We start from the raw sequence: 25,434 nt of genomic DNA on the forward strand, positions 1-25,434 counted from the left end.
GTTTTAATCAGTTATTATAAACGTTTTTAACACGTTTTAATCAATTATAAACGTTTTTAACACGTTTTAATCAATTATAAACGTTTTTATCAGTTATCTTACAAGAAAACTGGAATTTTTAAACAAGTCTTATAAATACTGACAGTCCTTACTCGCCTTAAACACTCTACAAAATGACGTTACGTCTGTCCAATTAAACAACTGAAGGTTCGAACCCAAAATCGAACGGCAGGTGTTGAGACAGTAACCCAGAGCGCCTGTCGGCTCACCACCAATCAATCATGGGCTGGACTATATCTAATGCCTTGGACATCTAGCAATATTTAGGCATTGTGGTGGGAAAAATAGTGGGAAAAGGCAAAGGCATAGAGGAGAGTGTTGTAATACCAGCAAGGTAACGACCCGTCAGGTAACGACCCGTCAGGTAACGACCATCAAGGTAACGAGCAGCAAGGCAACAAATATGTTACCAACTATTTTTCCTTCCCACAAGAAGGAAAACAGTAGTTCAGTTTAAACAGCCATACTAACAAGGCAGTAATAGAGTCCACAGAAAAACCCCTTAACGTACATACGCACGCATGAACACAAGACGAATATATTCGTTATCATTCGTGCGTTAGTGTGCATGTTACGCAAGGTGGTTAAAGTGACTATTAGTACACTAACAACTACAGCTAATGGGGAGGTAATATGTTCCCAACTGTTCCTCTACTTTCAGTACATTCCAGGTGTTGGGCATTCATGTTACAAGCATTTTCTTATCTTTCTTGGACCCATTTCCAGCTTCCACTTATGCCCTCTCGTCCTACTTTCTCTAAATTTAAAGAGGCTGTCCTTGTCTACCTTGTCAATTCCTCTCAGTATCTTGTATGTTGTGACCATGTCCCCTCTGGCAGGCACCAATAGGTAAATACTATGCTTCACACAACTACGTCAAGCAGTTAGTAAACGATGTAACTGGGCAACTCATTTAAGACATATTGAGTCTTGAATGAGTATTGATTGAGTATTGAGACATACAATCTTCAGATGATTTACGACATCAAGAACCAGCTTTTTGGCTCTAGTATAACACTTATCATGACAGTTACATGGTTGTAATTACCTAATTGGACCTACTGGAAATATGTCTTGCTATAGTGCCCCCACTCTATAGTTTTCGTAGCTAGAGTTTGTGTGTGTATATGTGTGTAGACACACACGCACACACACACAAAACAAAAAACAAAAAATTGGGTGGGTGGTGGCTGAGTGGAAAGTTTTCTAGACTCGTGGACCTAGGGACCGGGGGTTCGATCCCGCGGCACTGCCGGAAAAATAAATGGGCAGTTTCCATCACCCTGATTTACCTAGCAGTAAATAGGTATACCTGGGAGTAAGACAGCTGTTACGGGCTGCTTCCTGTGTGTGTGTGTGGGGGGGGAGTAGTTAGTAACAATTGATTGATTGACAGTTGAGAGGCGGGCCGAAAGAGCAAAGCTCAATCCCGCAAGCACAACTAGGTGAAAACACACACAAACTCGAACCTACTGAGGCGTATGAACGCAATAATTCACACATGAGCGTTTTCTGCGTTCTTTTATCTACAACTCGTGCAAATTATACGCTTCGGGATAATACATGTCCTACAGGATATAATTATCCACGTATAAATGTCTGCAGTTGCCTTTTATCCACAACACAGGTGTATGACTTGAGCCTCTGGGTAATACATACCACGCAAGATACAGACAGACACCAGTAATTAAATTCCACACACCCTGAAGCTTTATGGGACCCTGGCGTGGAATACATAATTATATGCTGAGTGCAAGTGTGTTTCACAGTGTTTTATATCCTAGTGAACCTCAGTGTTCCAGCCTGGCTGGGGGTGGGTGGGGGTTGAGGGTGGGTGGGGGTGGAGTGGGGGGTTTGAGGTGGGGGGTGCCTACCTATCAACGCCGACGGGGAAGTGAGGTTTAGCTCTTGACTCCCTGCCTACTAGCCTTGTTGTAAATGCTGGAGTATAGCTTAATCATTCCAGAGTTTGATTTGTCGAATCTGGGATAAAGTGGTGGATAGAGGTGGCTTCCACAACTTCTCCTCTCAGTGCATTCCACTTGTTGACTTTACGAGTATTTCCTTACATTTCTTACTCTCATTTGTGGTTTCCAGCTTTCATATGTCTTCTTGTCCTCCTTTTCGCAATTTAATAATAGGGGCCCAGGAGCTAAAACCCCGCAAACACAACTATTTGAGCGGGAGGAACATCTACACACTTAAACCCAGAGACCCACAGAGTATCCAGGCCGGACCCTCGCCTGTAAAAGACTCTTTGTGTGCAAATCCGCGACCGAATGCATGATGTCTTTTCTTGTGTAATGGAGCCGCGTGTGCTCTTGTAGAGAGGAAGTGGATACCGCGTGTGCTCTTGTAGAGAGGAAGTGGATACCGCGTGTGCTCTTGTAGAGAGGAAGTGGATACCGCGTGTGCTCTTGTAGAGAGGAAGTGGATACCGCGTGTGCTCTTGTAGAGAGGAAGTGGATACCGCGTGTGCTCTTGTAGAGAGGAAGTGGATACCGCGTGTGCTCTTGTAGAGAGGAAGTGGATACCGCGTGTGCTCTTGTAGAGAGGAAGTGGATACCGCGTGTGCTCTTGTAGAGAGGAAGTGGATACCGCGTGTGCTCTTGTAGAGAGGAAGTGGATACCGCGTGTGCTCTTGTAGAGAGGAAGTGGATACCGCGTGTGCTCTTGTAGAGAGGAAGTGGATACCGCGTGTGCTCTTGTAGAGAGGAAGTGGATACCGCGTGTGCTCTTGTAGAGAGGAAGTGGATACCGCGTGTGCTCTTGTAGAGAGGAAGTGGATACCGCGAGGGCGTCGCCTGTACTTCCCGGTCCACACACCACGTGGCTCCCCGCCTCCCTCGCTGGCAGACACTGGCCACCAGCAGACAAGGGATCCAATTTGGTACGGACACGGCAAGAACGATCGTGCAAAAGATTACTGAGCGAGTGATATGAGTGTTGCAACACATTGACAGTTTGGTGTGTGTATGTGTGTGTGTGTGTGTGTGTGTGTGTGTGTGTGTGTGTGTGTGTGTGTGTGTGTGTGTGTGTGTGTGTGTGTGTGTGTGTGTGTATTCACCTAGTTGTGTTTGCGGGGGTTGGGCCTTGCTCTTTCGGGCCGCCTCTCAACTGTATATCAACTGTTTACTAACTACTTTTTTTCTCCACACCACACACACCAGGAAGAAGCCCGTGACAGCTGACTAACTCTAAGGTACCTATTTTCTGGTAGGTAACAGGGGCATACGAATCCTGCGCGCTATTCACCAGGCCCCAGGGTATGTGTGTGTGTGTGTGTGTGTGTGTGTGTGTGTGTGTGTGTGTGTGTGTGTGTGTGTGTGTGTGTGTGTGTGTGTGTGTGTGTGTGTGCTTGCGTGCTTGCGTGCGTGCGTGCGTGCGTGCGTGCTGTCTCCAGCCTCGTCCGCGTATATCTGAACAGCTTTGGCAAGGGATGCTGCGTTATAGAGTAATCTGGCTTTGCATGAGATTAACTTGGATCTCCATGTTTCACTTGTTTGTACTCCCATGCATGTACTCACCTACATGTGCATGCAGGGGTCGAGCGTTAGCTCCTTACCCTCACCTTTCAAGCTCCTGGTCAGGTTATCACATTTAGTTTTGTGTTTTCCCCTCGGATAACTAGAGACCCTAACCTAACCTGTCCAAGTAATTCTAGCCCAAGTACTTCGCCGGATACTTAGGCGTAATATAGAATATATATAATGCTATACTAGGCCTAATGCACGTCACATTAGGCGTAATATAAAACATATATGCCATATAAGCATATATAGCTTAGTTTATTTATTTTCCAAACTATAAAAGTAATAGTACAAAGCGTGATTTTTAAGAGTCCAACAGTACATATTAGTACGTTTGACCAAATGGATACTAAAAGCACTATCCTTTTAGGAGGATGAGCGGGTATCGAACCGTTCCTGTTAATGGGGTAAGTATAATGACCAAAATAAGGCACCAAACCGGAAAGACTATGTAACATGAGTGGTAGTCAGGTGATACATAGATGGTGATACATAGATGGATCTTCTCTCTCTCATGTATCATCATCATCATTGTCATGTGGGCGGTAGTGGAAAGGGTTACAGAGGCACATAATGGGCTCAGGGACTGAACCCCATGAATTGTGGGGTTCAGTCCCTGAGCCCATTATGTGCCTCTGTAACCCTTTCCACTACCGCCCACACGATGGGTATGGGGTGCATAATAAATGTACTAAACTAACTGGTAGAACTGTGAACAGAGTCCTTAGATATGATCTACCTTAACTGAAGCCATGTTAGTGCTTAAGAGATAGACCACATTCTTGCCCTAGAGCTCCAAGAGTCTCTCTAAGACCTTGCAGGAAAACCCTACCAGTTGCAATGTTCATTAGTTCATTAGCTACTGCCTTCTTTCCTCGTGTATAGGAACAACATTGTCTGATTTTTCTTATATGTGGCAATTCATTCAACAAAGAGTTGAAAATGGATGGATCAGTTCCTCTGCTGCCTTTCTCAGCATCCAAAGTGAGATCTCGTTTGCACCCTCATCCTTCATCCTGTCAAATTCCTCAAATTGTGTCCTTGCTTTTTCTGCATCACCTATATTTCGTTCGGTATCTCATTTGGGCAGACTCTGTTTATTCAGAACTCCTGGGAAGCTCTGTCTCATTTTTAAGTTGTGAAATATCTTATTTTGTGCTTCACATACTTCCTTGTCAGTATCTGTGAAGCCATCTTCTCTCTTCTTCGGTCTCATTAACTGCATTAGTCACTAATATTTGTTATGAGTATATGACTCCCTTTTGTGTTCTCAGTAAGAGAGAGAGAGAGAGAGAGAGAGAGAGAGAGAGAGAGAGAGAGAGAGAGAGAGAGAGAGAGAGAGAGAGAGAGAGAGAGAGAGAGAGTATACTCTCTAAAGTATATTCTCATGAAATAAATGAGTTTCTAGGTGTAGACTTCAGATGAGTTAAGGTAGAATAACAGCTCTTGCTTGCAGTTTCACTAGGTACGTCATTAGGCTTCCCTTATGAATCCTAGTCTTAATTTAAAAGAGAGAGAGAGAGAGAGAGAGAGAGAGAGAGAGAGAGAGAGAGAGAGAGAGAGAGAGAGAGAGAGAGAGAGAGAGAGAGAGAGAGAGAGAGAGAGAAATGAATGAATGAATAAAGATAATTGGAGATAAAATGAAAAAATTTAAGAGAATGAAAAATAAAATCAAAGAATGAAGAGAATAAGAGATCTAATGAAAGAGAATGAAAATTTTGTAAATGAGAACAAAAATTAAAGTGAGAATGAGAAGGAAAGAAAATGAACGAGATTCTTGTTTAGAATCTGTCAGAACAGCTTGAACCAGTTATTTTACTCCACTGACTTTTTAAGGATTAAATTTGTATAGCAAACTCTGTGGAGCGCACACAAATGGCCCTCAATTGGGTGCTTGTTAAGACAACACGCTGGAGTGTAGTTGAAACATTTGTTTACTGCATTTTTTCGAGGAAAAATTAATTTCAAAATTAGTGAATACATTTTTGGGGGATTTAAGAGATAATAAAGTCATATGCTTCTTGGCAAAGTATATGTATAATATATACTATTTATTCAAGGTGCTTGGACAAGACGCTAGGGGCTAGTCTTCTTAAACTTAGGAAGGTGCCGGGTGGAAGGTATGAGACTATCATAGGTGAATCAGGGATTGATCCCATTGTCTTCCTCTATGTGGGGATCGGCTCCTATGGCAACCCATGTGGAATAGGTTTAGATGAAATGGTACTGCCTCCTTGAGGCCATAGTGTGTTGTCGTATTTACTGAATCCAGATATTGACATGCAAAACGCATGTTCAGATGGCAAGTTTGCATATTAGGAGCTGTCAGTACTTACATATCGCACGTCCCCTTTTAAGTGGCTTTCCTGGGCACCATTCTGACCCGGGCACCGCCGGGTACCCCATATGGTCTCAATAATAGACAAATTACATACATAAATACAAGAGAGAGTTAATACCACGCTCTTTAAAGAGCTGAAAATTAATATTACTTATAATATTTTTTAAGAGATCAGGTATAAAAAAATAATTACTGGTTAATTACATCCTGTCACTTAGTGACAGCTAATTCAGATTTTTATTTACAAAGGTGTTCATAGTGACATTCAGAGCTGTTAATGTGTCTGTAAAGGGAAAGGTGAATTAAATGATGAATGTTTAAAACATGTTGGCAGTGGTTGCAAATGATATAAATTTTATGTTTTTTTCTTATTGTTGTATTTGATATAAATATTTGTTTAAATATATATATTTATATTTATATTTGTTGGTGTCAAATGTACACACACGCGCACACACACACACACACACACACACACACACACACACACACACACACACACACACACACACACACACACACACATATATATATATATATATATATATATATATATATATATATATATATATATATATGATTCACAAAAATGTTTTATTGAACGTAACAAACATTACTCGTGTTGAATGAATGATTTAAACATTACCAATGTTTAATTAAATATAGATTTAAATTGTTTGCTATTATTGCCAATTTTTGTCTTATATTTGAAAAACTGAGATTTATATATTAAGAAATAATTGTCTTCATAATTCTCTCCATTTTTCTCCCTCGTTCTTATCTCACTCTTCCTCATTCTCTCCCTCTCTCTCATTCTCTCTCATTCTCCTTCATTCTTTCACATTTTTTTTCACTCTCCCTGTTTCTCTCTCATTCTCCCCGATTGTCTATCACTCTCATTCCCTCTCCCACTCCCTTCACATGCCTCATATTCCGTAACTCTTTCTCATTATATGTCCCTTTCCGTCATTGTGTCCCTGGTGCCACAATGACGGAAAGGAATGAGCACAATTGCTTTCACCCGTCCCGTCCCAAATCCTTATCCTGTTCCATTCTTAAAAGGGCTGGCTTGGCGCTTTCCCCTGATAATTCCCTCCCTCTATTTTTTCTCTCATACACGTCACGCCCTCTGTTTCCCTCCCCCCACACCTTGTTCTCTGTTTCTCTCCCCCCACACCTTGTTCTCTGTTTCTCTCCCCCCACACCTTGTTCTCTGTTTCTCTCCGTCTATCCAACTCTCTCTCTCTCTGTCTCTCTCTCTCTCTCTCTCTGTTTCTCTCCGTCTATCCAACTCTCTCTCTCTCTGTCTCTCTCTCTCTCTCTCTCTGTTTCTCTCCGTCTATCCAACTCTCTCTCTCTCTGTCTCTCTCTCTCTCTCTCTCTGTTTCTCTCCGTCTATCCAACTCTCTCTCTCTCTCTCTCTCTGTCTGTCTCTCTCTGTCTCTCTCTCTCTCTCTCTCTCTCTCTCTCTCTCTCTCTCTCTCTCTCTCTCTCTCTCTCTCTCTCTCTCTCTCTCTGTATAACGCTGGACACATCCACTATCCACTAATATTTATACCAATCACGACTGAGTGTGTCTTTGATGACGAACTAACCTTCTGGGATAACAGGAATGTCATGCTGAAGGTTTGCGGTAAGATATCATAGACGAGGCAACACAGAGAGAAAAAATGAGGGAAGTGAAGGAAGTTCACTCTTCCCTCTTCTCTCAATGAAGGAAGAAAATGGAAATTATTAAAAGAGCAAATAGCAAGAGAGTGAGATCTGGTGATGGCGTTCAAATTTGGTTTTAATTTTCCTCCAAGGCCCCCTAGCTGGCAAGAATTCAGAAAGTGATTTACACTTATTTGAAAATATATCATAAAATACATTTACATTTATCAATCGTAGCTCCCAGAGGAGGGCATTTTCGGGCCTCTGTATCAGACAAATGTGAGAATACAACAGTGTTATAGAATACAAAATCCTCTCATCCCCGTTCATACTGTAGAATGTTGACTTACAGCCTGGGAAATGAAAAACAGAGTACGTCTTGGTGTTGTGGTGGTGGACAGGTGTTGTGGTGGTGGGTAGGTGTTGGTGTGGTGGTGGGCAGGTGTTGTGGTGGTGGTGGCCAGGTGGTACGTGAGTGGGCAGGTGTTCTAGGAGTGCGCAGGTGGTGAACGAATAGGTGTGCACTTGGAGACGTGTGAATTATATAATTGGAATGATGTGTGAGTGATTGTCACACTTATTTATGTCACAATGCCTAAATATCGAGACGACATCCCGTGATTCTCCACGTCATTCGTGGATTCGACAGCACGTCATTCTCCAGCGGAGAGAGAAGGATGAAGGATTGGGTACGTATATGGATGGACTGGGCGGATGATGGAGTTGAGGATGTGGGTGACGGAGTGGATGGGCCAGAAGAAGCAGTACACAGCAACATCACGGCAGAATCCCATCTCCTTAGGAAGTGATGGGAACCAACACGAGCCACATGAAACATTTTCCTCAAACTCGACCCGGAAAAGAATGAAATTGCGAGGCGTTCCTCGGGCCATGAAAAAATATTGGGTTAATGTGAAATCCAATACCAACCCCGGCAGCCTCCCAGAGGTCACGAGATGCGAGACAAACACGCCACAAACACGCCACAAACACGCCACAAACACAGCTCAAAGCATGCAAGTACCACAAGGAACTAGGGCAGCACACAAACATCGCAGTGAGAGAGTACAACTGAAAGTACACGATCAGTACGGGAGCCGGTCGGCCAAGCGAACAGCACGCTGGACTTGTGATCCTGTGGTCCCGGTTTCGATCCCGGGCGCCGGCGAGAAACAATGGGCAGAGTTTCTTTCACCCTATGCCCCTGTTACCTAGCAGTAAAATAGGTACCTGGGTGTTAGCCAGCTGTCACGGGCTGCTTCCTGGGGGGTGGAGGCCTGGTCGAGGACCGGGCCGCGGGGACACTAAAAAAAAAAAAGCCCCGAAATCATCTCAAGATAACCTCAAGATCAGTGCAGCATCCAGAAAGCCCAACATGTAGAATCGACTTGAGAATAGTCCAGGACGGACCGAAACGTCGTCGTCCCTTCACCTTCTAGTGTGTGGTCTGGTCAACACGACATGTAGCCAAGGCGTTACCGAGCAGAACAGGTTTTAACTAACAAACATACAAGCAGCTCAATACGCAAGGACAACAATAATAAACAACACGGTAGCAAGACTTAGAAAAAGTCTGCAAGACAATGCAAATGTCACATCATTCAAACACACACACACAAAACACAGCATAACTCAGAGCACTCTGCTACCTTCAGACACCTCCTCAACATCCAAGCAATACACACCACAACGCCTCATCCACTCACGTAGCCTCATCCACCATAAAACTTCATCCACCGATGTTTCAACCATAATCACTTATCACCCTCTCAACAAGGTCTTTATAAGCGCCTACAATAATCTGAGTCGCGCATCTCACATTTCAGGAAGCTTAGACACGAATTACAAAACAAAATACAAGGAGGCTCATAAATTCAACTCAAAATATGCAAAGATATCGAAAAGTAACAGGAGTCGTATATCAGGGCAACAAATATATTCCCAGTTCGATATCACCTTTTGTACAGCGCCTTGTACGAGCTCTTCGCCTACCTGTTGGTACACTTTCTGCATAGTAAATCACGAAGCAGTTAACACGTGATGAACAATGTGACAATGTCAGACCACGACGGAAGGATTTAGATAAGAATTTCCTTAAAGTACTTTCGTATTTAATAATACGAAACGATCCTTCAGAAGGATCATTTCGTATTATTTCGAAAGCATTGATCCTTCTGAAGAAATATTATTAAATACGAAAGTACTTAAGAAATTCCTGTCCTTCCTTCGTTGTTTGACATTCTTATATATATATATATATATATATATATATATATATATATATATATATATATATATATATATATATATATATATATATGTGTGTGTGTGTGTGTGTGTGTGTGTGTGTGTGTGTGTGTGTGTGTGTGTGTGTACTCACCTAATTGTACTCACCTAATTGTGCTTGCGGGGGTTGAGCTTTGGCTCTTTGGTCCCGCCTCTCAACTGTCAATCAACTGGTGTACAGATTCCTGAGCCTACTGGGCTCTATCATACCTACATTTGAAACTGTGTATGGAGTCAGCCTCCACCACATCACTTCCTAGTGCATTCCATTTATTAACTACTCTGACACTGAAAAAATTCTTTCTAACGTCTCTGTGGCTCATCTGGGTACTAAGTTTCCACCTGTGTCCCCTTGTTCGTGTCCCACCCGTGCTGAAGAGTTTGTCTTTGTCCACCCTGTCAATTCCCCTGAGAATTTTGTAGGTGGTTATCATGTCTCCCCTTACTCTTCTGTTTTCCAGGGATGTGAGGTTCAGCTCCTTTAGCCTTTCCTCGTAGCTCAATCCTCTCAGTTCCGGGACGAGCCTGGTGGCATACCGCTGAATCTTCTCTAACTTTGTCTTGTGTTTAACTAGGTATGGACTCCAGGCTGGAGCTGCATACTCCAGGATTGGTCTTACATAAGTGGTATACAGGGTTCTGAAAGATTCCTTACACAAGTTTCTGAAGGCAGTTCTTATGTTGGCCAGTCTAGCATATGCCGCTGATGATATTCTTTTGATGTGGGCCTCTGGGGACAGGTTCGGTGTGATATCAACCCCCAGATCCTTCTCTCTATTTGATTCTTGCAGGATTTCCCCTCCCAGATGATACCTTGTGTTCAGCCTCCTGCTCCCTTCGCCTAATTTCATCACCTTACACTTTCCAGAGTTGAACTTCAGCAGCCATTTTCTAGACCATTCCTCCAGTTTATCCAGGTCATCCTGTAGTCTCTGTCTATCTTCATCCGTCTTGATTCTTCTCATAATTTTTGCATCATCAGCAAACATCGAGAGGAATGAGTCTATACCCTCTGGAAGATCGTTCACATATATTAGAAACAGGATGGGTCCAGTCGTATATCAGTGTGTGTGGGTCCAGGATGGGTCCAGTCGTATATCAGTATATTATGTGTGTGTGTGTGTGTGTGTGTGTGTGTGTGTGTGTGTGTGTGTGCGTGTTTATATTTTGTATACCAAAAATCTACTAATATTAACTTCAGACACTATACTTTCACAAAAGCAATTTTTTTCAATAATTTTCATTCGTCGGTAAGTCCTCAAAATATACGTACAAAGACCGCAGCTTCAACGACAAACACGACAGATCTATCTTGCGCTTTAAACACGTTTGTTACTGTAGTGGATACAGGTAATGCAGTTGGGAATACAGCAACTGCATGTATCTTGTGCAGATCACAGTTGGGAGTGCATTAGGTGCTTGTAATACACAATAGTTGCCTAAATCCCAGGTATGTATGAACAGCTAAGTGAACTGTTCCATCAGATGAAATGAAACATTGCCCAAACGTCTCGGTTCAGACGAGGGTAGCGAACCGGGTATTTTTCGGTTATGCACCGGCTGCACTCTCCCCTCGTGACAACAGGGGTCGAGTACTACTCCATTCTCCCCTCGTGACAACAGGGGTCGAGCACTACTCCACTCTCCCCTCGTGACGACAGCCTCGAGTACTACTCCACTCTCCCCTCGTAAATACTCCCAGTTTACAGCCCTGAGCTCCTCGTCTGTCGTCGCAGTGCAAAGTTCTGGCAAAAATTCGCGTGAGTGTCGTAAAGGCGGCGTCAAGGACTTGGGACAAGGCAACTTTGTGGCCCGGGAGGATTTAGGACTGATGTCAAGCAAGGCGGCGTGTGTGTGTGTGTGTGTGTGTGTGTGTGTGTGTGTGTGTGTGTGTGTGTGTGTGTGTGTGTGTGTGTGTGTGTGTATGTGTCGCCAGTGGTGTGTGTGTGTGTGTGTGTGTGTGTGTGTGTCGCCAGTGGTGTGTGTGTAATTACCTAAGCAATTACCTAAGTGTAGTTACAGGATGAGAACTAAGCTCGTGGTGTCCCGTCTTCCCAGCACTCTTTGTCATATAACACTTTGAAACTACTGACGGTCTTGGCCTCCACCACCTTCTCACTTAACTTGTTCCAACCGTCTACCACTCTATTTGCGAAGGTGAATTTTCTTATATTTCTTCGGCATCTGTGTTTAGCTAGTTTAAATCTATGACCTCTTGTTCTTGAAGTGCCAGGTCTCAGGAAATCTTCCCTGTCGATTTTATCAATTCCTTTTACTATTTTGTATGTAGTGATCATATCACCTCTTTTTCTTCTGTCATCTAGTTTTGGCATGTTTAATGCTTCTAACCTCTCCTCGTAGCTCTTACCCTTCAGTTCTGGGAGCCACTTAGTAGCATGTCTTTGCACCTTTTCCAGTTTGTTGATGTGCTTCTTAAGATATGGGCACCACACAACAGCTGCATATTCTAGCTTTGGCCTAACAAAAGTCATGAACAATTTCTTTAGTATATCGCCATCCATGTAATTAAATGCAATTCTGAAGTTAGAAAGCATAGCATAGGCTCCTTGCACAATATTCTTTATGTGGTTCTCAGGTGATAGTTTTCTATCTAGAACCACCCCTAGATCTCTTTCTTTATCAGAATTCTTTAAAGATTTCTCACATAATATATAGGTTGTGTGGGGTCTATGTTCTCCTATTCCACATTCCATAACATGACATTTATTAACTTTAAATTCTGTGTGTGTGTGTGTGTGTGTGTGTGTGTGTGTGTGTGTGTGTGTGTGTGTGTGTGTGTGTGTGTGTGTGTGTGTGTGTGTGTGTGTGTTTAAATATATTTACAAAAATGAGTACTAGCTCTCGATACAGTTATCCCTCCGGTATCTATCCGATCATCCTTCACCCCTCCCAGTCTTCCTTCAATCCTTCCCTTAAGCATGCGACCTACAGGGATCCGAAACCTCAGTGTTAAGCCAAGATAAGAGAGAGAAGCTCACGACCCCCGCTCCTTCTGAGTGGACAAATTACTGCTCTCTGATAACAGAATCACGAGCCGAGGCTCACAGGCATTCCAAGCCTCTTTCCAGGGGCGTTCTCAATCTCCTTAGAGGAGAATCGGAGGTCTCTCTTCAAGGCGGTTCACTGCGGTTCCTTCCTTGGGTATCACGTAATGTATTCAAGGTTTACCGGTGCGGGCTACTGATCACATAGCCTTGTGCGACTGACCATGCAAGATGGGGAGTTTATCATCACATAGCTAGCTCATGAGACTATGTGACCCTTCGTATAGTCTAGGAACAGACTCGAGGACTTGTCACCGAGTATCGGATCTGACAAGGACGGTCTCGAGGACATGACGGGATATTGCACGTCATTCTCCAGCGGAGAGAGAGAAGGATGAACCAAGGGAGAATACAGGAAGTAGGAACGAACACAACATGCAGATGAAACGGTACATTGCTAGCAGTTGTAGAGGCTGTGGCAAGACATTATACCAAGCGACTTGATGGAACAACGGGGTACTGAACAAAATCTTTACGTAGATCCCCAAAAAAGAAACATCTGAGATTTTGAATATACCAATTGACCAGAACTTGGAAGAGACACAGGGAGAGATAAACACAGGAAAACCGCTACAACGGTAAGAAAGAAAGAAGAGAATATGGAAGAATCAGAGAAGTAGAGAAGTTCACAGGGACGTTAGTTGAGATTATCGCCATTCGAGAACAAATATGAAAAGAAGGAGGGGTCGAAACCACTGAAATATACGACTGTCGCCCGAAAGGCGGGGCTCAGGAACTGAAGACCGCCGTGCAACATCATTAAGGTAAAAACAAACACACGCGAAGCAAACAAAACACACAAACATATCCAAAGGAACCGGCAAGCAACATACACACACACGAACATGCAGCGATAATTCTCTCTTGACCCCAGATAACAAAGTTGATTCACTTAGTCCTAACAACCTCCATCCTTCTCTCTGTCTCTCTCTCTCTCTCTCTCTCTCTCTCTCTCTCTCTCTCTCTCTCTCTCTCTCTCTCTCTCTCTCTCTCTCTCTCTCTCTCTCTTTCTCTCTCTCTCTCTCTCTCTCCTATTAATCTTGTTCTCTGAATTTCCCCATCCCTTTCTCTCTTCCGGTAAATCCCTTTCTCAATTTCCTCTCATTCCTCTGCTCCCTTCTACCTTTTTATCTTCAATAATGCTGATTCCTTCATTCGATTTCATCCACAACCCCCGGTACTCACCACAACCCCCGGTACTCACCACAACCCCCCCGGTACTCACCACAACCCCCGGTACTCACCACATCCCCCGGTACTCACCACAACCCCCCGGTACTCACCACAACCCCCCAGTACTCACCACAACCCCCGGTACTCACCACATCCCCCGGTACTCACCTCAACCCCCGGTACTCATCACAACCCCCGGTACTCACCACAACCCCCCCGGTACTCACCACAACCCCCGGTACTCACCACAACCCCCGGTACTCACCTCAACCCCCCGGTACTCACCACAACCCCCGGTACTCACCACAACCCCCGGTACTCACCACAACCCCCCGGTACTCACCACAACCCCCCCGGTACTCACCACAACCCCCGGTACTCACCACAACCCCCTGTACTCACCACAACCCCCGGTACATAATATAACGAGACTAACCAAACAAATGTCCAACTCATCACCCCATCTCATAAACAGCGAGAATCATATTATTCCAACTCATATAACCACTCTGAAACATTTACAAGTAAACGCTAAATTAATATGCAAATGAATGTATTATACAGCCGACTCAGTCCTACAGCAACACCTCCGGAAGTCAAAATGTCTTACTGCGTGTCCTGGAAGAATGTGCGGCTCACAAGGAGCGAAATGTAAGAACTTCTAAAATTGGGTTTGTGGTTAAAGGAAATTTGAAAATCTGATATTGAGAGAGAGAGAGAGAGAGAGAGAGAGAGAGAGAGAGAGAGAGAGAGAGAGAGAGAGAGAGAGAGAGAGAGAGAGAGAGAGAGAGAGAGAGAGAGAGAGACTACAAGAAAAATGAAGTTTTGAAAAAGCGAAGAGCATACATATGAATCAAGAAGATCTTACCTGGAGGCGGAGGGGAGAGAGGCAGCATTATATTCACACAAGAGACACATTCACGCGCCAAGTACCTCGATAAATTTCAAAAGGGAAATTAAGTTACACACCGCATGAACCTTCCATAAAGTTGGCTAACTAATCACATTGTTTACGACACACTCTCCATGAAAATAATTTGATGGAGAGAGAGAGAGAGAGAGAGAGAGAGAGAGAGAGAGAAAGAGAGAGAGAGAGAGACAGACAGACTGCACCTGACTTCCCAACTCTACCAGTCCTGAGAGGAAGCAGAAGTTTTGACTTGTCCACTCCCGAGGCAAGGTAAATTAGCGAGGTGAACTTCAAGTTTATTTTATGTATGATTCATCAGTAGTTCCTTTAATATATATATATATATATATATATATATATATATATATATATATATATATATATATATATATATATATATATAATATATATATATATATATATATATATATATATATATATATATATATATATATATATATATATATATATATATATAAGACTGTATCTCCTCACCAGTTGGTCCAAACTGTATAAAGACTGTCGGGGTTTACGGTGAGAAATCCGTGTTGCCAAACAAATCGGTCTATCGTTTAAAATTCATGGAGTTATATATATTCTGGCGGAGGGGAGAGGTGCAACACAAGCCCTGAGAACTCTCAGGTCTTCTCCTGGACCTCGGGTCAAGACGTGAGAACTCTCAGGTCTTCTCCTGGACCTGAGGTCAAGACGTGAGAACTCTCAGGTTTTCTCCTGGACCTGAGGTCAAGACGTGAGAACTCTCAGATCTTCTCCTGGACCTGAGGTCAAGACGTGAGAACTCTCAGGTCTTCTTCTGGACCTCGGGTCAAGACGTGAGAACTCTCAGGTCTTCTCCTGGACCTCGGGTCAAGACGTGAGAACTCTCAGGTCTTCTCCTGGACCTCGGGTCAAGACTCTCCATCCCCCAGCCCGCCAGGTACGAGTGAGCTGCGGCCTGCTGTTTTGTGGTCTGTGGTTTGAGGTTCCGATGGCTCAAATTGGCTCCTATGGTCAAAAAGTCGCGTACTACAAAAATCATAGCCGCTGGCAAAATTGACAGGATATCCCGTTTTCTATTGGTAGGTCATAGGTTAGGTTAGGTTCGGGCAATTTAGTATATCATTTTCGTGAATATGTGAACACTTAAGAGGACCGGGTTGGATGAACAGAAGGGTGAGAATTTTCGTTCATTCGCTTAACAAAGGGGAAAGATGAACAGCTTACTCTCTTCTCAATGAAACTGAAGATGAAACTTATTCTTCCTCGTGAAATGTAGATGAAGCTTGCTCTCCTCCTCACGAAGCTGAATGTGAAGCTGATTCCCCCCACCCTCCCACCCCATCCCCCCACCCACTCCCACCCTAAACCCCACCCCAACCCCCTACCATCAACACACACGTCCTATCCTCTCCCAAACTTGTGCAAGATTGACTTGTTGCAAAGTTCACCGGGCGATCGCTGGCGATGGTTCGAACGTTGACAAAATTGGTCGTTCACTGCCTGGCGATACTTAGTTACGGCAGCTGTCAGGGTTCACACCTTCAGGCAATTACATGCGTTAAGTAACGAAGAAAACGGGCCGAACGAACGGGGACGAGGGAGGACAAGGAAAGAAAAAATAAATTGAAGGAGAGACGAAGGAAATGAAACAGCCTCAAGACGATGGGAACAGGAAAGTGGAAGAGAGAACGGAATTACAAGATCATATTAGGAGAGAGGAGTAAAAAGGTAGCAAATCGATGTTATATCGTGACTTTAAGTTCTTACTGTCTGCATATTTATCTTTGACATGCACTTTCCATATATATATATATATATATATATATATATATATATATATATATATATATATATATATATATATATATATATATATATATATATATATATATATATAGAAATCAACGAAAAAGAATAAGAACTTAGTGTCCCTTCTAAAAAGAAACATTGTAAGAGCTTGATGTTGTCTACTTAATAATTCGTGCTACATAGCCTTCCCGGTTTGGTGCCTTCTTTTGATAATTACTTACTTACTACTTAATAATTTATCAAAACAAATACTTTCGTATTTGAAAGTACGAAAGAACGAAGCAACTGGAGAGTTCTTCAAAATCTTGGAGTGAAGAGCCGTGTGTCACTCTCAGGGCAGACAATACTAGCTAGATCTGGCGATGTAAAAATGTATAATGCAATTTGCAATCAATCGTCATCACTTAAAACGGACGAACTGCAGGATAAATCTAACTTTTTTTAACACAGCTAAAACGTACCTTAACTCCCTCTCATTGCAACACATTCAGCTTCTTGTCCATTAGTATGCGAATTGCTGTCGAAATCCGCCATATCTGCTTCGAAAAGTGAACACACACACATGGCTCCATCGCTCTTAACCAGAGGCGCGCTTGGCTGCCTGATTGATATACGAGACGGCTGAAAAGGAACGCGTTTAGGGTCCAATATCTCGGCCTCGGGGCTGTCTCCAACTTTTGGTTTCTCGATCGATCAATTGTCTGAATGTATGCGAAGACGTCCAGTTGCATATCAATATTACTCGGATACTCAAGGCTTTGATGGCGAGGCTAGGGAGATAAAATTAGCTCGATACATAACCTTGAACAGCTGCCACTAGCTGGGAAATGGTCAAGCTATCAGAGGCGCTGAATAAGCAATGCTCCCGTTGGAGCGTCAGGAAGGAAGTATGTTGACTTATTCTTCCTCTTACTCCGATAACATAACCTGCCTCTTCCGCTCTCAAGGTTATAGAGGCTGCCAACGTTATCTAGACTAACTAGCAATGATGGAAGCACAGTAACTCGCATGAATATATCCTGCTTGCCACTCATCATTGCCAGGCTCAGTAGGGGGTCGATACGAGACATGAAGCAGGAGTGTTTGGGCAAGTCGCCGCCGCCGTCCACCCCCCCCCCCCCAACACTGCTCTGCTAACGAGGAAGTGTCGGACCAAACTACCATTAAGATTTCCTTACGATCTTCATTGTGATTGCATGTAGGTTTTTTTATGATGGAAAACACTAGCAAAGTCTTGAAGGACAATGACCACACATATATATATATGATTTCCAGACATTGACTCTGGCCACAACACCAGCAGGAGTCCCAATAGTTCTGGCCACAACACCAACAGGAGTCCCAATAGTTCTGGCCACAACTCCAGCAGGAGTCCCAATAGTTCTGGCCACAACTCCAGCAGGAGTCCCAATAGTTCTGGCCACAACTCCAACAGGAGTCCCAATAGTTCTGGCCACAACACCAACAGGAGTCCCAATAGTTCTGGCCACAACTCCAGCAGGAGTCCCAATAGTTCTGGCCACAACACCAACAGGAGTCCCAATAGTTCTGGCCACAACACCAACAGGAGTCCCAATAGTTCTGGCCACAACACCAACAGGAGTCCCAATAGTTCTGGCCACAACTCCAGCAGGAGTCCCAATAGTTCTGGCCACAACACCAACAGGAGTCCCAATAGTTCTGGCCACAACACCAACAGGAGTCCCAATAGTTCTGGCCACAACACCAACAGGAGTCCCAATAGTTCTGGCCACAACACCAACAGGAGTCCCAATAGTTCTGGCCACAACACCAACAGGAGTCCCAATAGTTCTGGCCACAACACCAACAGGAGTCCCAATAGTTCTGGCCACAACTCCAACAGGAGTCCCAATAGTTCTGGCCACAACACCAACAGGAGTCCCAATAGTTCTGGCCACAACTCCAACAGGAGTCCCAATAGTTCTGGCCACAACACCAACAGGAGTCCCAATAGTTCTGGCCACAACACCAACAGGAGTCCCAATAGTTCTGGCCACAACACCAACAGGAGTCCCAATAGTTCTGGCCACAACTCCAGCAGGAGTCCCAATAGTTCTGGCCACAACACCAACAGGAGTCCCAATAGTTCTGGCCACAACTCCAACAGGAGTCCCAATAGTTCTGGCCACAACTCCAACAGGAGTCCCAATAGTTCTGGCCACAACACCAACAAGGGTCTCATTAACTCTGGGGAAGGTACCCCCCCCCCCCCCCTTTCCTTACTGACCAGGACAGCCAAGGGCCCCTTAACCTCCCTTTACTGGTCAGATCTCTTTCCAAGTCTCTCACCTTTAATTGTAAAACAAAACACAAAAATTAACTACAAAACTGCCAAATTTAGAACACGGTATTTTCGAATACCGGGATATGAACCTTTAACGGTTCGCACTGTAAGTTATAAGAGAAGGCACTGTGACTCTGGCATGGGTACGCCATCAATGGATCAGCCATAGATACAAGGAATTACATTAACATAACACAGTTATCATGGGTTTCAGAGACTTTGTAAACAGTCAATAACACCTAACTGAAGCATGACTATCATTACAGTGAGAGACTCAGTCGATGCTACATTGTAACTCTGAGTTAGGAGCTTCACCTGTTACTAAGAACAATCTGACATTCAACACGTCTCATATTTTATCAATATGTGCTTTAACCTGGTTTATAAATAATATATTTACAAAAAGCTAACTCCAAGCACAAGAAACTACCTGACACCTACCAGCCTTCCTCATGTAAACACAATCCAATATACACTAGTAAACGGTGAACTAGTAGACTAGTAAACAAAATATACCTTTTTCCCCTTCAGTTTACAGTACTTCCATTGACATGAATGAAAGCGCTGGAGCGGCCGGAACAAGTCGTGTTTGCACCATTCAAAAGCAAACCGAAATGAGTAAATATCTGGACGAAATTTGTTGAGACTGAAATTTGGAAAGCATGAAATTTTTTCACCTAATCCAGGTCATAAATTGGTTGTGGTTTAAGACCTGGCAAATAAACAAACAACAAACCCAACTTAACCCAACAAACCCAACTTAACCCAACAAACCCAACTCATCTTAACCTGACTACCTAACGAAAATAAGGTGATACAATGTTGTGTTATATGTTGTGTACAGGCGGTGTTTGCTGTACACACAAACACACACTTTGGGGGGGGGGGCTTCGCGGCTGAGTGGACAGCGCTCGGGGGTTGTAGTCCGAATGGCCCGGGTTCGATTCCCGGCGGAGGCGGAAACAAATGGACAGGGTTTCTGTCCCCCTGATGCACCTGTTCACCTACCAGTAAATAGTTAAACAGCTGCTACGGGCGGCTTCCTGGTGATGTGTGTGTGTGTGTGTGTGTGTGTGTGTGTGTTAGAGAGAAATATATGTAGTAGCCATCATAGAGGAAAAATACATTGGCTAGAAAGGCGGGGTCCAAGAGCTAATAGCTCGATTCAACAGACACAAACAGTCAATACACACAAGGCTTGTGCCAGAGGTAAATGGACTCAAAAACACTGAACTACTGCAGTTAAGAAATAATTCAGGGGAGAAATGATTCCGACGTACAAGATACAGATTGCCATGTGAGATGTGAGGAATAACTTCATTGATGGATGAGTATGGAAAGACGCGAATTAGACAAGCAACTTTAAAATACAATAAAAGAAGAAAAACAAGGAAAAAATTATTTAATTACCTGAACAGGGAAATTAGTAGTTAATGAATAAAATTAACTACTGATTAACTCCATTAGGAAAAGCGAAGCTTGGGAGCTAACGCTCGACCTTGTTAGACGCCTTAAGTACATTTAAGTGCACGCCTTAAGTACATTTCAGCGCACGCCTTAAGTACATTTAAGTGCACGCCTTAAGTACATTTAAGTGCACGCCTTAAGTACATTTAAGTGCACGCCTTAAGTACATTTAAAAAATTACTCTTCATAATTCATCTCCATTCTCAACACTTAACAGAAACCTCGAGTCGTCTGCATTTCGACCTAAAAATACTGAAATGCTACAATGAACACACACAGTAAACACGAAACCTTTCAACCCCCTTCAATGTCTACATCGGCCCATAGAAAATGGGTTGGTGGTGAGGAGGTGGTTGTAAGGGTGTCCAGGGAGGGGTCGGCAGGGCTCCCTCACTGTGGCATGACCATATAAGCGGAGTGTGTACTGCTCTAGTGTGTAACTTGGTCGATAGTGTCTACTGCCGCCACGCTCTTTAGTCTCGTGCATAGTGTAGTGTGGTGGGGGTGTGTGTGTGGGGGGGGGGCAAGTGTGTTGGGAGGGGTGAAGATGTGCTGGGGGAAGTGTGTTGTGGGTAGATATGTGTTGCGGATAGATATGTGTTGAGGGTAGATATGTGTTGGAGAGTGTTGGACGGATGTACTCACTGTCGTATCTCCATTTAAAGCTGTATATATGGTAATCAAGTCTTCCTTGTCTCTTCTCTTTTCCAACGATGTGAAGTTTAACATCAGTAATCTTCCCTCGTAGCTCATACCTCTCAGCTCTGGGACTAGTCTAGTGGCATACCTCTAAACTTTCTCCAGCTTCGTTTTGTGTTTAACGAGATGAAGACTCCACCCTGGTGTAGCATATTACACAATTGGTCTGCCGTAAACGATGCAGGAGATCCTGAACGGCTCTTTGTTGACATTCCGGGAAGGTAGTCTTTATGTTAGCCAGCCTTCCTCAAACAGTTTTTTTTTTTTTGCAGGAATATTCCTGTGAGGGCCCTAAGCCTCTGGCTGGTCCACTAAGTGTTGCTAGTTTCTGTTTTACTTGAGCGGAGTATGAGTATTTATGACTCGTATTGTCGCTTCAAAGTCGAACGAAGGAAAAGAGTGACAACGCAAACAGCTGATGACATTCTTTTGACATGGGGGTGTCAGGTGATACATTGGGGGTAATATTACCTCCAAATCTTTTTCTCTGTCCAATTCCAACACGATTTCCTTTTCCAAGTGAAATTTTGTGTCCGGTCTCCGATTTCCCGTTATCAACTTCATTACTTTGCAGTTGCTTGAACTGAATTCTAGTAGCCACTTGAGGAACCACATTTTAGTTTTGTCCAAGACTTCTTGTTGTTTCGTGGAGTCTTCCATTGTATTTATCCTCGTCGTAATTTTTTGCGTCACCGAATCTTAAGAGGAATGAGTCTATTCTTTCTGGTAGGTCGTTCCTATAGATCAGGAATAGGATCGAGCCTAGAAGTGACCCTTGTGGAACGCCACTGGTAACATCTCACCGCTTGGAGGTCTCTCCTCTTGCTGTGAATCTTCGTTACAGAAGTATTCAGAAGTATTCCATTATCTACTGCAGTTCCCTCTCCTGCCAATTTCTTAATTTTCTGCACTAGTCTCCTGTGGGATACCGTGTCGACGGTTTTCTGACAGTCCGGTAATATACAATCCGCCCACCTTTCTCTATCTTGTCTGATCTCATTCGCCCAATGATAGAACTCTATCAAGTATGTGAGGTAGGATCTGCCATCACTGAAACCAAGTTGTTATAAATTCCCTTCTCTCTAGACGTCCTACTACCATCTTCCGTATGATATTTCCCATCACCTTAAAGAACATGCAAGTAAAGGAGACAAGCCTGTACTTTAATGCCTCCTGTCTCTTTCCCATTCTGTATACTGGCACTTCATTCGCTGTCTTCCAACTCTTTGGCAGTTCTCCTGTTTCCAGTGACTCTTTATATATCATTTTAAGCGGCCAGCACGTGGCGTCTGCTCCTTTTCTTGGTACCCATGAATATATCTGGTCCCATAGACTTGGTACCCATGATGATATCTGGTCTCATAGACTTGGTACCCATGATTATATCTGGTCCCATAGACTTGGTACCCATGATGATACCTGGTCCCATAGACTTGGTACCCATGATGATATCTGGTCCCATAGACTTGGTACCCATGATGATATCTGGTCCCATAGACTTGGTACCCATGATTATATCTGGTCCCATAGACTTGGTACCCATGATAATATCTGGTCCCATAGACTTGGTACCCATGATGATATCTGGTCCCATAGACTTGGTACCCATGATGATATCTGGTCCCATAGACTTGATACCCATGCTAATATCTGGTCCCATAGACTTGGTACCCATGATGATATCTGGTCCCATAGACTTGGTACCCATGATAATATCTGGTCCCATAGACTTGGTACCCATGATGATATCTGGTCCCATAGACTTGGTACCCATGATGATATCTGGTCCCATAGACTTGGTACCCATGATTATATCTGATCCCATAGACTTGGATCTAACTCTATCAGGTCTTTTTTACTTCATATCTATTTATCACAAAGTCCTCAAGTGTCGCTTAGTTTGACTCCTCTCTTAACTTAGGAACTTTATGTGATATTGTGAAGACCTCCTGTAACCTGTTGAGTACTTCACACAATGTCATCATCAAACTGTTATTCTGCTTCCCTTCTCACTTTGAGGTGCTCAGTCTTGGTTCTCTTTGTTAAGTCATAGATTTGCCGTGTCCTTCATTGTTCTCCTTCTGAGGAGGGACAACTTTGCCACCTGCCTCCCAGCATTTCTCGTTGAAGAAGTCCGTAATTTCCTGTGGGGAAACTGTGTAGTGGAGTGTGCATGCTGGAGAAATGAGTGTGGTGGTGGTGGTGTGTGTGTGTATGTGTGTATGTGTGTGTGTGTGTGTGTGTGTGTGTGTGTGTGTGTGTGTGTGTGTGTGTGTGCGTGTGTGTGTGTGTGTGTGTGTGTGTGTGTGTGTGTGTGTGTGTGTGTGTGTATGTGTGTGTGTGTGTGTGTGTGTGTGTGTGTGTACTTACCTAATTGTGCTTGCGGGGGTTGAGTTCTGGCTCTTTGCTCAAGCTCTTTGTGTGTGTGTGTGTGTGTGTGTGTCTATGAGGCTGGGGGGGGAGGGGAGTAAGAGTGCGTGCCTCTGGCCTGTCATTAACGCTCTCTAACCATTAGCAACTTTTTCATTAGTACTTTTTTTCTAAACATAATTCGCTTGGTGGCAAACATGCTTTTATTTTTAATGAGCCAAGCGTTGTTTTCGTTTCGTGGACCTTGAGACAGTTTTTGTTAGAAAGTCAGAAGAAATATTGATGTCCTGTAAATAGTGATTCTATTTTCATTATTATTGCTATAAATAGTATCATTAATAGTAATTGCTGTGGTAGTTAGTGTAGTTGTTACAGAAGTTTTGATAATAATAGTATTAGTAGCAATAATGGTAGTAGTAGTAATATCAATATTATTTCATTCATGCAATTTTTGAGTTTAAAGGCATGAGCAGGAGATGAAAATGTAAATAAGTGACATGACATGAGACGTCGATACTTTACGGACATGATGTGAGGCTCGCCGGACATCTCTACCTTACTTGAGCAACAGAAGTCCTGTCATTTTCGAACTTGTTATAAATACGTTTTCCGGTTAATATTTCACTTCCGCAAAGGCGTTAACACACACACTCACGCACACTCACCGTAAGCTTAGTTCACACGTATCCACCAACAGCATTATCACCCACAAATATCCGCCTTACGATTCTATTTTGGCGATCGTGTGCAGCCCAGCCTCGAGTCCCAGGCTTGGCACGACTCACAAGGGAAGCAGCCAAGGGCCACGAGTTACTGAGGGGTATGAATTGCCCCCTTGGCCAGGGGTAGGGCTGGGGGGGGGGGCTGCCTCTCCCAACCCCGCTACACAGTATTAGAATTTCCCCCGAACGAAAGCAAAATTGGATGGCAGACAGGAATCAGGCAGAATATAACCTTAAGTCAGAGGAGCTGGGGAGAATGCGGCGGGATTCCTGGGAGGTAGGAACTGGTTAAAACTCGCCTGGAGTATGGAGAGAGGAGGGATGAGAGGCATGATAAGGGATTTTGTGACAGGATACAAGCTTTTGATGATGAATTATGTTGAGTAATAGATGGTTCAGAATATATTCCAAGAGACAACAGTTTGGATTAATCAAATTACATCTGCTTTTTTTCAAAGAATAGGTTCAAGAGGCGGCAAAACAGTGCTCAAAGTGAATGACCGTAAAGAAAAGGAAATTAAATTAGAAAGTGGTTTAAGCATGATTATTGAAACATTATTGAATTGTGGTGTCAGGGCGATGTGGTATGGACTACCATAAAGGTCCATTCCTTGTGGTCTAACGCCTCAAGGCATTAGACCATTCCATAAGACAACTGTTGAAAGGAAAATCCAAGATACTTAAGCATGAAAGTTTTAGATTAACCTAAAACACACAACACAAGAAACTGTAGAGTGTTCTTAGACCTTACTTGAGGGCCAGGTAAATAATATGCACGTTTTGAGACCATCAGTCTTGGAAGCAGCTTTATAGTGAGGTCGGGAAGACTAAAAATAAATCTCTCCTCTGAATCACATCAAGAATTCTGGTAAAGGGTGGAGAGATCCCTCGCATCACGAGCAACAGTCAAGACCATTGTGTCGCTGAAGCGAGTCAATATGTAAAATGCTTTTAACTTAGATGACCTATGGATGTTAAACTCTTTGTAAAATCTTTTCAAACATTGAGATGCCCAAGATACTGAGGAGAGCTGAGTGTGTGCTA

General features: G+C 43.5%; 2 protein-coding genes across 2 annotated transcripts in view; both read right to left on the reverse strand.

Annotated features, from left to right (window-relative positions):
• LOC123766309 (uncharacterized) overlaps positions 1–21,958 on the reverse strand; it is an 89,779-nt gene extending 67,821 nt beyond the window's left edge. Inside the window, exon 1 of the mRNA XM_045755380.2 lies at positions 21,770–21,958. Coding sequence (XP_045611336.2) covers positions 21,770–21,958 — 189 coding nt within the window. The remainder of the gene's footprint in view (positions 1–21,769) is intronic.
• Positions 21,959–22,565: 607 nt separating this feature from the next.
• LOC138362802 (S-antigen protein-like) lies at positions 22,566–23,105 on the reverse strand. The gene has a single exon (XM_069321364.1). The coding sequence runs from the start codon at positions 23,103–23,105 to the stop codon at positions 22,566–22,568; it is 540 nt and encodes a 179-aa protein (XP_069177465.1).
• Positions 23,106–25,434: the final 2,329 nt, after the last annotated feature.

This window comes from Procambarus clarkii, chromosome 9 (assembly GCF_040958095.1).
Source record: "Procambarus clarkii isolate CNS0578487 chromosome 9, FALCON_Pclarkii_2.0, whole genome shotgun sequence".
Taxonomy (NCBI): domain Eukaryota; kingdom Metazoa; phylum Arthropoda; class Malacostraca; order Decapoda; family Cambaridae; genus Procambarus; species Procambarus clarkii.